This window comes from Vicugna pacos, chromosome X, assembly GCF_048564905.1.
Source record: "Vicugna pacos chromosome X, VicPac4, whole genome shotgun sequence".
Taxonomy (NCBI): Eukaryota; Metazoa; Chordata; class Mammalia; order Artiodactyla; family Camelidae; genus Vicugna; species Vicugna pacos.
Genome location: NC_133023.1, coordinates 83,534,466 through 83,550,193, shown reverse-complemented (window position 1 = coordinate 83,550,193; position 15,728 = coordinate 83,534,466). Strand labels below are relative to the sequence as shown.

Here is a 15,728-nt window from a genome sequence, read left to right as displayed (position 1 = left end):
AGATCCGGCGACGGGATTTTGAAGTTAGGGAACAGCCGCGACGCACGCGCACTGGCCTCACAACCTCGGGGCGGCACGCGGGTAGGTAGGCTAGAGCTCAGAGGAGGGGGAGCAGAGCGTGCTGGTGTCTTTTTTTTTTCCTTCCCCGCGCAGCGCGTGAGTCTGCGGTTCGCTGGAGGTGCGGCGCTCAGGGCTTGGCTTGGCCTCCCTGGCGCGCGTGTGACTGCAGTGGGCGCCCTCCTCCTGCTCCTCCACGAGTTGGAGGAGTGTAGCGGGCGTGCGCCCCGGTTGCCGGGACGTGGGCTTGTGCTCGCCTTTTCCTTTTTAACGGTCGCCCCTCACACACACACTCCAGTCCCCTGAGAGTTGGTCTTCGCGCTTCGGCGTGCCCTTCCTCACCCGGCCACTCCCACCGACTCCTGTTCCCTCTAGCTCCTGGTCTGGAGTCGGCTTCATCCCTGGGGTCCCTGTTTGGGGGCGGAGAAGATGGCTGGCGGACGTCTGCTGTTGGGGGGCGACTTCCTGTCGCCGCCGCCGCTGCCCCCCCTCCCGCCGCCGCCGCTGCCGCCGCTCCCGCCGCCCCCGCCCGAGCCAGTGCTGGAGCAGTGGCGCTATAGCCACGAAAGTGACTGGCAGTGGGCTCTGCGGCGCAGCTTCATCTGTCGGCACCTGCACAGCTATCCCGGGGCTGCCCTAGACCAGCTCCTTGCGCTCTCGGCTGCTTGGACCAACCACGTTTTCCTGGGCTGCAGGTGAGTAAGGTGTGAGGGTCGGGGTAGGGACCTGGGTAGAGGGATCGGTGATAGGGGTCGGGATAGGGACAGAGGCGGGGTATGATGAGGGCTTAGAGGCTAGAGATTTGGAGATGCTGGAGGACTCCAGAGGGCTCACTATTGGCCCGGAGAGGGGTGGGGGTTGGCCGAGCGAGGTGGAAGGGGATGATCAAACAGCTAGAAGGGTGTGGGGATCGGGGGAGCGGCCCCTTCAGGACCAGTGATGGAGATAAAGCACCGCCAGGGATAGGATTGTTGAGAGGTAGTCATTGTGATGGTGGTTTTGGAGGGCGTGGGAAATGAACAGCAGAACCTCGGACCTGCGTAGGACCGTCTAAGGATGCGGTATCCGCAGAGAATATTAGACAGTCGGGGCTTCGAGGGTCTGTTGAGGGGAGAAGAAGGGGACTCTGCGGTTCTAATTCTAGTGGTCTCCTGACTGTTCTGTTTCCATCCTCATTAAATTAAACAACACCAGCCCCCAGCTCGGTTTTACTGTCTTCTGGGGAGGCCGTTTGTAAGAGGTCTCTCAGCCGCAGGGTCCGCCTGGCTTGTAGATTTGCGCATAATGTGTCTGGATGCAAACAAAGAAATGGATATATCTACTATAAAAACAGACTGCCCTCCTTTCGCCTTAAATGTGATCAGAAGGATTAACATTTGACATCTGCGTGAGCTTTTAGGTGTGCGTGTGTTTGTTTTCCACCCCTTTCGTAGAACCTGGTGCGTGTTCTGAACAGGCCTCTTTGAAAGCTCTTTGCATTCAATGGAGACCGCAGTATGATTTCAACGCATTTTTTTTTAAAACAGACTACTTGGACCACTGTCCTTCAGAACCCCCAAATGGGTCCTACACTAGACTAATCATTCCTTTGATAGACTGAGAAGCTGCTGCTGCTGCTTCTGCTGCTGCTGCTGCTTCTGCTTCTTCTGCTTCTGCTTCTCCTCCTCCTCCTCGTCTTTTTTCTTTTGACACTTGCCTCACGGTGAATTTTTTATTAGGAAGGATGAGAAATTCTGGAAAATGATCAGATAAAATTCAGCCAGTTCAGTTCCAGGAATGACTATAACAGATACAGAAAAATTGAATTATCTACCATTAATGCTTAATTGTTGAGCACAGCATCCAGTGTGACACTTTGTTTTGCTTTCATAACACATTATTTTTTCTGTCTTCTCTAGGTTAGTGTAATTTCTGCCTCCAGAGATAATGATTATTTCACTGGAGGAACTGGTTACAACTGGGGAAGCCTCAGTAATTAATCAAGTCAGATAAATCTAATTGACCTTCACTTAACGATATTGTTCTGGCAGTTGAAAAGGTACCTTTATCCTGTAATCATAGGTCTCCTTAATCTTAAGAAGGCCATGGGGGAATCTGAATCCTTAAAAAAAAGAGTTACATGGGGAAGGAGAATAACTCTCCTTTGTGTTAATGATAAATCTTACTTTCCCACTAGAATGGGGGAAGGGCTTTTGCTTCTTGTTCCTGCCTTTATCTTCAGTGCCTAGAAGAGTGCCTTCTTCATAACAGCCACTCAGGAAATATGTGTGGAGTAAACAGATGAATATAGCTTTGTAATGTACAAAATACTTGAAATATTTATGTCTCTCACTTAATACAACAATCTTGGGAATTGGGTGGTGTCTCATTTTTACAGCTGAATCAATGGAGGCCAAGAAGTTAAGTGACTTTTCCAAAGTCCCGCAGTTGGGGCCAGGACCCAGGTCTTCTGATGCTCTTCCCACTGAGACAGCTGCTGTATTTGGGAAGGACGGACCAGGAGTGAAGCAAGTAACAGACACAAACCACATCATTATATATACCTCAGGATTTCATTCCAAAAACAGCAGCCTTGTGCATAACAAGGTCATTAAAAAACACAAGCCAGTGGTAGTTGGTGTTAAAAGCTCAGGCATCCAGGGCATTGTGTATGTGTGCATGCACTTGTCGTCATGTTACATTGCAGTTATTCAGTCAATTCAAGAATTGCTATAGCATTATCAACTAGCTTAAATGAAGAGTGATGTTTGCATTATATTTGATAACCTCCATGTAAGAGAAAGGGAAGGGACAATAAAGAATCTTGGAAGCTAGGGGCCAAGTGCAGTCTTCCACTTTAAGCAGGCTTTATGTTAGTTGTCTTCAGGTGGATAAAATCTATATTCCAATACTTGTTAATGTTGATGTTGGCAGAGCTCTTGTTTTCTGGTCTATTCTTCTGTGACAGAAGACTCTTCTTTTCTCACAAGGGAACTGCAGAATACATGGTGACACAGCCCATTCTAAGCTCAGATGATCAATTTGTTGTTCAAAGTTTGTCCCTTAACTTTTAGAACAGATTGTAAATAGTAGCAAGAAGGGAATTCTGTACTTTGTTTCCCACTCGCAGGACTTTTCTGTGTTCTAATTTAGCTGGGGCTGAAATAACTCCTAGCTCAAGGATATATTTGAAAACTGCTTGATTATAAATAAGACCAGGCCAGGAGGAGCTCAAATGTGCAGGGAGGCAAACCATGTTTCATTCCTTTTGGTGATAGTGGTGATTTTCACTGAACTTGTTTGAATATCTTCCTGACTCTGTGTTTCTCAGATTTAAGTAAGCATCAGAATCACATATTAGGCTTATCAAAACACAGATTGCTGGGCTCTACCCCCACGGTTTCTGATTCTATAGGTGTGAGGTAGAACTCCAGAACTGGCATTTCTAACAAGTTCCAGGCAATACCGGTGATCAGGAAATGCTGATCCAGGGACTACACTATATCACCATTACCTTATAGGATAAAATAAAACAATGTTTTCCAATCTGCTTTTTGACCATTTTTTTAATCCTCATAGTCCAGGCAACCAGGAAGCTCAAAAAGCTGAAATTATTTCTCTTCACTTTTTTTCCTGTTTCATAAAAGTAAACAACCTGTCAAGATTGTTTTCTGCAGGCAATTTCTAAGATATATCTTGTGGCTAATGAAAAGTTAGTACAGTCTTCTGATCAACTACACCTATAGCATAATCATTCATATGAATGCTGAGGGAGCTGTGCAATCTTTACTTGAAATTGCTGATAATGTATATATATTTTTAATATAGCAGAATGTTTGTTTAACTGGAGCATTCAGTTTTCAAATCATTCTTCATCAATAGTATTAGAAAGGGAAAACCTGGCCTATTGACCTTTGATGAGATACTAATTAATAGAGAAAATATATCCTAAAATGAAACTGGCTTTGCCACTTTGATTATTTGTCTCTTCCTTGTTGATATGAGACCAGTGTTTGGAAAGTAGATGCTGGCTGGGCTCATGTTGTGAAGCCAACTTTACACTTAGTAGGTAGACTGCATCAGTCACCAGCTAATGAAGTATGAGTGGGAGCTTTTGAAAGATGAATCAATAATCTTGGTTGTATGGTATTCACTTATGATGTTAGGAGTCTTATGAATAGTTGTGTGTAAATAATTTTATACTTGGAAATCTTAATCTTTGCTTAGTTTTTAAACCTCAGCTTTTTTTATTAGGACCTAGGAGAGCAGTTTAATAAATTTTAAAATGTTTCAAAAGCATCTAAAACTGAATGTTTATTAAATGTCAGGTGTCATTGTGTATTATAAGTATGCATCTATATGTGCCTGTCTTTGTTCAAGAATGTAAAATTCACGAGGTCAGATGTCTTTGTCCATTAGAACTCATCTTATTGTATGCTAGGTATCATGGGACAGTTTAATAGCATCCTGATTTCCAAAAGCTTGGTACATAATAAGCTACCTTTGAAAACCTTAAAGACCTGCTGGGCCTTTTGGTTTTCTTTTAAGCATTTATAACCAAATGGGTGAATTAACAGACTTAACTATATAATATACATGTATCTTAAAGTTACTATATTAGACTTGCCATAATAGTACTTTACATCATGGTCTCCCATAAGATAGAAACTACACAGCCATTAAAACTCATGTGGTAATGACATGGAGAAAAAGCTTATGACATAGTAAATTAAGAAAAACAACAACAAAACCCCCAGCAGATTACAAAACAATATAGATAATCTGTTAGTATTCTTTTTAGGAGGGAGGTGGTATGGAAAGCATAGAAAAAGGAATAAAAAGTAAACCCCAAAATATTAATTGTTAATGAAGTTATCAGTGGTTGGGTTTGTGGGTGCTTTTCTTGGTGGATTCTCTATAAAGTGTCTGGAGTAAAGGTGTTTTAAATCTACTACAAAAAAATATACTATGGAGAACTGTAATGAAAGCTTTACTGCCTTGGCTTATATCAAATTTGTGGAAACACTTCTTTATCCCTGGAAAGCTACTCTCTGGAGAATTTTAGAAATGAGGCTAAAATCCTAGTGGTCTTTGTATTAAAGATTGATGCAAAGATGAATATTTGCAGCTGTACACTGGAAATTGACACAACATTGTAAACTGACTATACTGCAATAAAAAATAGAGACTCATAAAAAAGATTAATATTTGCATTATTCTTTGAATAGTCAAGTGTTAGGCACTATATAGTCTTTTTCATTATTGTTTGAGCTGGTTGGGCTTCTTCGGTATTATGACTTTCTATTAAAGGACTGAGAAGATGAGTGTGTTGGCAACCTCCACAAAAGTTTATTTTTATAGCCTATGGGTGATGTTGAATTTTGTGGCAGATGTAATGAATAGGGAACAGTAAGTAGGTATAATCATTACTAACACTGGAAGAAACCTGAGAGAAAAGTGAGCGTGAATGAAGTGGGCCCCGGATGCGGTGTTCGAGCACACTGTATGGCCCACATGCCCAACACCTCATCTCCTAATTTATTGGCTTTTCATACAGTGATCAGAGTGAGTTTGGACTTCACAACAGTATCAAGTTGCACGTCTTAAATATATAATACACTTTTTTATATGACAGTGATATCTCAATAAAGCTGTTAAAAAATTTAAGCTTTGCAATCAGGAAAATAGCAGAGCTACTTACTAGCAGTGTGATCATGAGTTTGACCCTTAACCTCTGTGAGTCTTAATTTCTACATCTGTAAAATGGGTATAGTAAACCTATATTGAAAGATAGTCATGATGGGGGGTGGCACATGCTGCGCACGTTATGGGTACACAATTTATGGCAGCTCTTATCATTAAAAGTTGTTCACCATATTTGGGATCAGGCTATAATTGAAGGTCTGGAGAATTCTGACCACAATTCAAGGTGAGTGGCATGGTTGTCATACCAATTTTGGTAGCAAAAGTGGCACTACCAGTTTGAGATTTAAGACTTCATCTCATTTTCATAATCTGTTGTTTTCATCTGATACCTTGGAAACTGGACTCCCAGATCTGAATGGAAGTGATATATAGAAAGTGTGACATTTTAGGCTGTACTTTTCAATGTTTAGATATGAGTAAATGAAAATAAAAGTACTCTTGGCATTTAAATACTGGTGTTGGCAGCAGCAATTATCAGCAGGAAGTGTGGGTTACAACTGGGCTAGCTTCCAGGTGATCCGACATGAAGGCCACCATGTCTTGACTTCTGTTTTGCAAGGAAAAACATCTGATAGGTGTGGAAACTATCATGCTTCTATCATGCTGAAAATGGAAAATATTTTACTCCAAGTTCAGAACCCATTCACTTAGAGGTGTGATAGTTACTCATTTTTAGAACTTTCGTCCCAAAAGCCACCCAGAGTCTTTTTTTGTTATAGGCCGAGAAAGGCTCTGAAGGTAGGAATGGTGAGTAGATCCCCATGATAATCAAAACTTCACTTGAGCTCATATTTTTGTTTCTCTGAAGGAAATTGATATTCTATCAAGCAGCCAATCTACTTCATAAGGAGCACTTTTTAAAATTGTGTATTTTAAAGCTTTTTATTATGGAAAAATCAAATACACAGAAAAGTAGAAGAGTTTACTGAACACCCATGTGCCGTCACCCAACTTCAGCAATTATCAACAGTCTGTCATGCTACCTTTCTCATTAATTTATTCTGCCCCTAGTTTTTTGTGGGAGGTAGTCTGGAGTATATTAAAGAAAATCTTGTGGAGGAGGGTGTAGCTCAGTGGTAGAGTGCCTGCTTAGTGTGCACAAGGTCCTGGGTTCAATCCCCAGTACCTCTACCAAAAGATAAATAAATAAATTAAATAAACCTAATCACCCCGCAATTTTTTTTTAAAAAAGAAAGTATCACTTAAAAAAGAAAAAAAATTTAAATTTTTCAACCAGAAAAAAAAGCATCACTTAAAAAAAAAGGAAATCTTGACATCATTTGTCCTGCAAATACCTCAGTATATGTCTGTACCAGTAAGAATTTTTAAAAATAGAGTCATAATACCATTATTCATAATCAACAAAATTAACAATAATTTCTTAAAATCATCCAATGCCTACACCATGTTCAGCTTTCTCCATTTGTCTCAGGATGTCTTTTTGCAGTTGGTTTGTTTGATTCACATTATATTTTGTTGATCTGTCTCCTTTAACCTATAATTGTTCCCTTCTTTTATTTTCATGCTGTTTATTTGATGAAGAAATTGGGTTGTCACATAGTGTTTCCTTCATTCTGGATTTGGCTGGCTGTGTTCTTGTGGTGTTTAATGTGTTTCTAGGAGTTAGGGGCTTGATTAAGTTTGGGTTCAATTATTTGGTGGGCAGGAACACCTTATAGATCTCTATCCTGTCATATCACATCAGGGACACATGTCCATTTTAAGTTTCCCACCAACTTTTTTTAATTGAAATTTTTATTGCGATAATTATAGATTCCTCCAGTGACAACATTTTGCAAAGTTATTGTATAATATCACAACCAAGATAATAACATTACTTCCATTGATACAATCCATTGATAATACACAGTTTCCCCTAGTTTTAGTAGTACTCGTGTGTGTGTGTGTGTGTGTGTGTATGTATTCTATACAGTTTATCAAATGTGTAGATTTGTGTATCCACTACCACAATCAAGATATTGAAATTCCAGTACAAGGATCCCTCACGTTGCCCCTTTATAACTACATCCTCTCCTTCCCATTCGTACACAATATTGTATCATAGTTTATTCCTTTTTATTGCTGAGAAGTGTTCCATGGTGTATATAGTACCAGAGTTTAGCCACCTGTTGAAGGACATCTGGGCTGATTGCAGTTTTTGGCTATTACAAATAAAGCTATTATGAACATTTGTGTACAGGTTTTTGTGTGAGTATAAGTTTTTATTTCTCTGAGCTAAATGTCCAGAAGTGCAGTTGCAATGTTGTGTGGTAATTGGTAACTTCCAAGTTGTTTCCAGAGTGTCTATACCATTTTACATTCCCACTGGCAATGTGTAAGTGACCCAGTTTCTCTACATCCTTGTAAGCATTTGGTGTTGTCACTATTCTTCACTTTAGCCATTCTGAGAGGTATGTAGTGATATCTCATTGTGGTTTTAAACTGCATTTTTCTGTTGACTTACGATGTTGAACATCTTTTTGTGTGCTTATTTGCAATCTGTGTATCCTATTTGGTGAAATGTTCTGTTCATATCTTTTGTTCTTGTCTGTAGCTTGTCTTTTCATCTTCACAAGGTCTTTTGAGAACAAAAGTTTTTAATTTTGATGGCATCTATTTTATTAATTTTTGCTTTTATGGATCATGCTTTTGGTGTCAAGGTAAGAACTCTTTGCCTAGCCCTAGATCTTGAAGGTTTTCTCCTGTTCTTTTTTTAAATAAAAGCTTCTTAGTTTTGGATTTTACATATAAGTTTGTGATGCATTTCAGGTTAATTTTTCTGTAAGGTGTGAGGTTGAGGTTGGTTGGTCGTTTGGCCTATGGATGCCCACTTGCTCCAGCACCATTTGTTGAAAAAGGCTGTCCTGCCATTGAATTGCTTTTGCAACTTTGTCAATGGTTGAGTATGTCTGTGTGGGTCTATTTCTGGGTTCTTTCCCATCAGCTTTTCACTTGATAGGTTCAGCAGCCATTGATGATCATTTATTGCTGCATTATGGGTTGCAGAATGGCAGTAGCCTATCATTCCTTCATTTATTAGCTGGAATACTTCTATAAAAGAGATTTTCCTTATCAACTCTTTAGCTGCTCTGAGGTACATTTTGTACAGGAAAATGCTGGATGAATGCTTGGTTTCTTCCTTTAATATTACCTGTTTTTTGAATAATGAGTTGATTCCCTGCCATCCTCCAAAGGTAATCAATAATGAGTTTGTAAGTATCATTATGAACTAATGGAGTGTTAACTTATTTGTTGTGTCTCAGTCCACTGTGGTTATTGTTCTTGTTGATACTCAAGATGGCTCACTTTGCCAGTAGAAATCTATTCAGACTGGCTTCTGAGTCCATTTGACACAACCCCTGAGGTCTTTGATAGCTTCCTTGTTTCCAGGCACAAAAATATCTCCCAGGTGCACCTTGTACATTTCTTTCCCCAGACTTGGATCCAACTGTGTCTCTCAGGACCCTGATTCCTTTTTTGGGAAATGATAGAAACCAAAATCTGGATGTTAACAACCCAGTAGCTCTTAACATTCTTAATACTTCTATAAGTATATTAATATAATTATTTATATATAATATACATATATGATAGAGAAAAACAAATTATAAGTTTGTATGGCTACTTTCAATTCAAATTAAAGATAAGATCTTCACTTAAACTTCTTGATTTTTATGTTTGTATGTCTTCTAATGACAGTAACATAATTACTCATTTGATAGGTAAGTATTTTAGGGTAGATTCTCCAGTTTTATAGCCAAGATCCTCTGTTGATAAAGTCCTGTGGGAGTAACTATAAGGTGGCTCATTTAGAAGCTTTTTCAAAAACTGCATTCTTATCTGTTTTAACTGTAGATTATATTAATTTAAATAGGTACAGCCCACGCTTGATGGAAAAAATTCTCCAAATGGCTGAAGGTATTGATATTGGGGAGATGCCATCATATGACTTGATGCTGTCCAAACCTTCCAAAGGTCAAAAACGTCACCTCTCAACATGTGATGGTGAGTATACTTGTTTCTGGAAGGTTGGGTTTAAAGAGACAATGTGGCTTTTTCTTTAAAGATTTGAGTGTGGTGTATGATTTTAAACAACATTGGTAATATTGGATCTTACACAGATGTAAAAGAGTTTTAACTTTTAGTTATGGATAGTTTTTTTTTTGAGGATGCTAAATAGAACTGAAAACTAAGAACTCACATTATAATGCTATCCTTGAAGTCCGTGCCATGGAACCTCCCTCTAAATAGAACAACCTTATACTCTGATCATTTGAGCATCTAAGTAACTAAATGCTGTTGGATGGGTCCAAGATGGACCAGCTTTCTACTAAACAGTGTAAAAGGGAGAAAGCTCTAGTGTCTGGTATGGCCTCAACTGAGAGTTCTTCCATAGCTTTAAATTTGATACCCATCATAAATCATTAGTTTCCAGCTGTTGTTTGTTCTAGAAATAAAATACAGTAGATACCTTTTTGTGTAGAATAGGTCAGAACTAAGATTTTGGAGTTGAAAACCTTTGGCATCTTTTGACAATTGTTTTTATTTGATTTTTTAGTCACAACCATGTAAAGCACCATCACAGAATCACTCACTTTTGATACAAAAGAGAAAAGCTTTGTAAATGCCTCTGGTCATCATCTCTGTTGCATTAGAGCCATCTGTTCCATTTGTAGTCCTTAAGAAGGGAGCTGTTCAGCACAGGTGGTATGAGATGTAGTGGAACCACTTCTTACTCAGTACACTTCACCTTGCTTTAACTCATTAGATGCAGAAGCATCTATCAGTCATGCGTGGTGGTGACCTGCATACTTGAGTCAGTGACATATTTTCTATCAAGTCTCTTCCCCTACATGTGGAAGGACAGGGAGCAATCCACCTTATGCTGGAATCTTCCATTGATATTTGAGTCCCTTCACCTAAATGACCGGAAGTTTTTTGTGATGAGAAGTATCTTGTACCAACAATACAGCTTGCAAAAATAATATGGTTGGTACTATTTTCCTGCTTGGTTCTTCTGAAATATTCCCTTTTTAATGAATTGTAAATTTCACTCATTCTATAGGTCAAAATCCTCCTAAAAAGCAAGCCGGTTCCAAATGCCATGTGAGACCTCGTTTTGAGCCTGTACATTTTGTAGCTAGTAGTTCAAAAGATGAAAGACAGGAAGATCCTTATGGCCCTCAAACAAAAGAGGCAAATGAACAAACACATTTTGCCAGCATGCCAAGAGACATCTACCAAGATTATACTCAAGACTCTTTCAGTATACAAGATGGGAATTCTCAGTACTGTGATTCGTCAGGATTTATTTTCACAAAAGACCAGCCTGTAACAGCCAACATGTATTTTGACAGTGGGAACCCTGCCCCCAGCAGCGCATCACAGCAGGCAAACTCTCAGTCAGCTCCTGAGCCTTCAGCATCACAGACATTTCCTGAGTCAGTGGTGGCTGAGAAGCAGTATTTTATTGAAAAATTAACAGCAACTATCTGGAAGAACCTTTCTAATCCAGAGATGACTTCTGGATCTGATAAAATTAATTATACATACATGTTAACTCGTTGTATTCAGGCATGTAAGACAAATCCTGAATATATATACGCTCCTTTAAAAGAAATCTCTCCTGCTGACATCCCCAAAAATAAGAAACTTCTAACAGATGGTTATGCTTGTGAAGTTAGATGCCAAAATATCTACTTAACTACAGGTTATGCTGGCAGCAAGAATGGGTCCAGGGATCGAGCTACTGAGCTAGCTGTGAAACTCTTGCAGAAACGTATTGAAGTTAGGGTTGTCCGACGGAAATTCAAGCACACAATTGGAGAGGACCTTGTGGTATGTCAGGTTGGCATGCCTTCATATGAATTTCCTCCAGCTCTGAAACCACCAGAAGAGCTGGTGGTGCTGGCTAAAGATGCTTCTGGGCAGCCGATTTTTAATGCTTCCGCCAAACACTGGACCAATTTTATCCTTACGGAAAATGCAAACGATGCAATTGGTATCCTTAACAATTCTGCCTCATACAACAAAATGTCTGTTGAATACAAATATGAGATGATGCCAAATCGTACATGGCGTTGTCGAGTGTTTTTGCAAGACCACTGCTTAGCTGAAGGTTATGGAACCAAAAAAACAAGTAAACATGCAGCTGCTGATGAGGCTTTGAAAATCCTTCAAAAAACACAACCCACTTACCCATCAGTCAAAAGTTCACAATGCCAAACAGGCTCTTCACCCAGGGGATCTGGAAAGAAGAAAGATTTAAAGGATCTCGTAGTTTACGAGAATTCTTCGAATCCTGTGTGCACGCTGAACGACACAGCTCAGTTTAACCGAATGACAGTTGAATATGTGTATGAAAGAATGACAGGCCTTCGATGGAAATGTAAGGTAATTCTAGAGAGTGAAGTAATTGCAGAAGCAGTTGGAGTGAAGAAAACTGTCAAATATGAAGCTGCTGGGGAAGCTGTGAAAACCCTCAAAAAGACCCAGCCAACTGTCATTAACAACTTGAAGAAAGGAGCTATTGAAGATGTGATTTCAAGAAATGAAATTCAGGGCCGCTCAGCAGAGGAGGCTTATAAACAACAAATCAAAGAAGATAACATTGGAAATCAGCTGCTGAGAAAGATGGGTTGGACGGGTGGGGGTTTAGGTAAATCTGGCGAGGGCATTCGGGAGCCAATCTCTGTCAAAGAGCAGCATAAGCGGGAAGGGCTCGGTCTTGATGTAGAGAGGGTAAATAAAATTGCCAAGAGAGATATTGAACAGATCATCAGAAACTATGCCCGCTCCGAGAGCCACACGGATTTAACTTTCTCTACAGAGCTGACTAATGATGAGCGGAAGCAAATACACCAGATTGCCCAGAAGTATGGTCTTAAGAGTAAGTCTCATGGGGTCGGCCATGATAGGTACCTGGTGGTGGGTAGAAAAAGACGGAAGGAAGACTTACTAGATCAGCTCAAACAGGAAGGCCAAGTGGGGCATTATGAGCTGGTGATGCCTCAAGCAAATTGAGACCTTACTAATTTGTTTTGTAAATGCCCAATGAGGCAGATTGTGAATTAAAGAAATAATACATGTTCTGGTTGCAGAGTATATTCATTCATAAGATGTTTCACCTTGTTCATTTCATATAGTGCTTTATTAGATATTGGAACCTGAAGAATCCTGTCCACTTGTATTAGGTTAATCCAGCAGATGATATTGTGCAGTTACTGTTTGTGTCTTTGATATTGCTGTGTCCCTCAGATTTTAGTAGTTTGTACAAAGCAAGAACATATATCTAAATGGAATTTCACCCCAAAAAGAAATTCCCATTTTAAAGGGCATATCACAGCAATCTGCAACAATATATAAAGTTGATATTGACTACAATAAAACTACAATCTTAATTCCAGACTTAACTGAAAATGTCAGATCATTTTGTATTACCTATTTTCATCTTTCTGTGAAGCCAGTTATAGAATGTTTAACAATAAATTGTGCTGTACGTGTAAATGTCCTTACCAACTAAATGATGTAAAACTTTCTTAAAGTAATTTTAGTGTTCATTTATTTATAACTTCTACCATGTGGTTTCCAGAATATTGGAAGTGATTTACTGTATCTTGTGATATATGAGTTTTAACAAATTCTAGTCTTCATGCTGAGAGAGCACTGTTTGAGAGAGCAATTGAAAAGTTTCCCAAACTTTGATTCAATCTGAAGAAAGGAAGCTGGAACTGTCTGTTCTTGGTGCCTTGCAGAGAGACTCACAGCAACTCTCCATTATAGCTTTTACATGGTTTGGATGTACAGCACATCCAAGGCAGCCACAGCTGTGGTGGAGCTTGGTAAAAGACTGAGCATACACTGGTGCTTTGATGAAAAGGTCAGTTGGCTGGTCCCTCTCTCAGAAAACTTATTTAGCCCCAAAAGCCAACTTTGTAACATATTTAAAACTGCTATTTTCGCTTATTTCTGGAATGTAAAAAAATGTATAAAAAGACTTAGTGTATGCTTCCTGAATAAAAAGGAGCCAAAGTTGATCAAAATGGTAGTGTGCTTATTTCTGAGCAGCAGCCTAGTAGTGACACTTTGGGTCTTTGGAGAGGGGAAGTGGTGTTTGCACAAAATATTTCAACATCAGAGCACATGTGGATGGACATGATGACTTAGCAGATGGGAACAGCCAGTCAGCCACCCATCACATTTTTCCTATGGACCAACATGCTGGCTGCAACCAAATCCCAGGCTGTTTGCTTTTACATGATTTTGGTTTTGTATCACAGATAAATCAAATATAAATAGGGATGAATATTAATATTGATAGTTAAACACCTCTAATGAATTGATATTTAGAACAATTAGGTTGTTTGCAGTGTCTTAAAACATTTAGCACCACACTTGACATGTAATGAACAATAAACAATTTGCTTTCCCCTTTTTTATATTTTACATTAAGAAGCTGGGCATTGTAGTTAAATTGATGTTTAAAATGTAAAGGGATTAACTTTTATACCTGGATCTCTGTAACTTTTAGTGATTTACAGTGATTAACACAGTTTGTGATATTTGCTTTCCACTAACTTTTTCTTCCTACAGTGTGTGGCCTTTCCTAGTGTTGGTAGGAAGAGAAATGAGGTGTGTATTTTATTTTGGCACTTAATATTTTAACAATGACAAAGGAAACTAAGCTAAAATGTTTATCAATTTTATAGGATTTTTTTTTAACATACAAGGCTCATCCCAACTTTGAGAAGCTATGATTCAATTAATGCATTAGAAAAGCCAGCCTTCAAGTCTCTTGAGTAAGAGTGGCTTTGGTATGAAATCTCATTTCTCTCTTCACATTTCTTTTCTCCTCCCAAAATGATTTAGGGTCAGTGGAGTAGGGAAATGTTACATAAATTTGGTTTATCTAATAGGTTCAACCGAACAGAATAATGTAGTTACAGTTAAGGCTCCCAAATAATTGGGCCAAGTATATGTTTGGTTCTCGATTTCAAGGCTTAGATTTCCTAACTTCTTAGATCAGCCTTAGTATTGATGTGGCATTAGGGTGAAGTCACTTAACTCTGCTTGAGAATAAAATATGTTGAGAAATGGGTTTGGCAAGAATGAACTGCTAACAACCTTGCTGTCCTACTTTGTACCCTTTTTGTTGGTTCCCGTATTTTCCCTTTCTTTGAAACAGCAGTCATTTTAAGCCAGTAACCTTGCCATCAAACCTGCACAGGTACATGAGCAGTTTCAAGTTTTATTTGAATTACTTAAGTATATTACACTGAAGAACTAACTCTGCCTTCAGAGATAGATATATAGATATATATATATATATATATATATATATATATATATATATATATATATATATATATATAGCATTGAGACTCACAGATCTTTTTAGATTTTTTCCCTCCCCTTTGATTACAAAATGAATGGAAATTTCATGCATTCTGTTGGGATTCTTTTTTAAATAGTATACAGTGTATTCACTTTGCTATGAGTAACTCCTGAAGCTGTAGATGGTTCCTAAATAAAGGACTCTTAATTACAACTTTGGTTCTTCATCAGACCCTCTTCTCCACACCAGCCAGTGCAGAATTGAAGATTCAAGTTCAAATCTGCCATTTGAAAGGGGACCTTGTAAATCTGTTTTATGTAATTATTGTTATAAATTATGAATATGCAAAGGCATCCTGTGGCATTTGTTTCAAAAAATTGTAAAGGAAAAGGCAAATTAGCATTAAACTTTGGAATGAATGGTTTGTGGTGCCTTTGACCATGGCTATGTTGCTTTGGAGGTCAGCTTGTTGACTATTGTAAGGTTTTAAAAGGATTATCCCGTGAAAGAGATTGGGAATAGTGTTTCTCAGGAGGTGTACAAAAGAAAAAAATAATAAATTTGCACATTCCCAATCTCACCTTAATCTTTTTAAGTATGATTAACAGTGTCAATATTTAAGGTACCCAGCCACAGTAGGGTGAAAAAAATT

At 38.9% G+C, this 15,728-nt stretch overlaps 1 protein-coding gene across 1 annotated transcript; it reads left to right on the top strand.

The window, feature by feature from the left end:
* On the top strand, positions 1-13,778 carry NKRF (NFKB repressing factor). Its single transcript, XM_006208811.4, has 4 exons — positions 1-81; positions 433-752; positions 9,617-9,747; positions 10,808-13,778. The coding sequence occupies exons 2-4, from the start codon at positions 487-489 to the stop codon at positions 12,763-12,765; spliced, it is 2,355 nt and encodes a 784-aa protein (XP_006208873.2). The 5' UTR covers positions 1-81; positions 433-486; the 3' UTR covers positions 12,766-13,778.
* The last annotated feature ends 1,950 nt before the right edge of the window (positions 13,779-15,728 follow it).

Bases quoted from the DNA above. Each gene is read 5' to 3' on its own strand.
- NKRF (XM_006208811.4), top strand. From the start codon at position 487: ATGGCTGGCGGACGTCTGCTGTTGGGGGGCGACTTCCTGTCGCCGCCG. The intron at 753-9,616 runs GTGAGTAAGGTG...TAATTTAAATAG, and splicing joins CACGTTTTCCTGGGCTGCAG to GTACAGCCCACGCTTGATGG. The intron at 9,748-10,807 runs GTGAGTATACTT...CTCATTCTATAG, and splicing joins TCACCTCTCAACATGTGATG to GTCAAAATCCTCCTAAAAAG.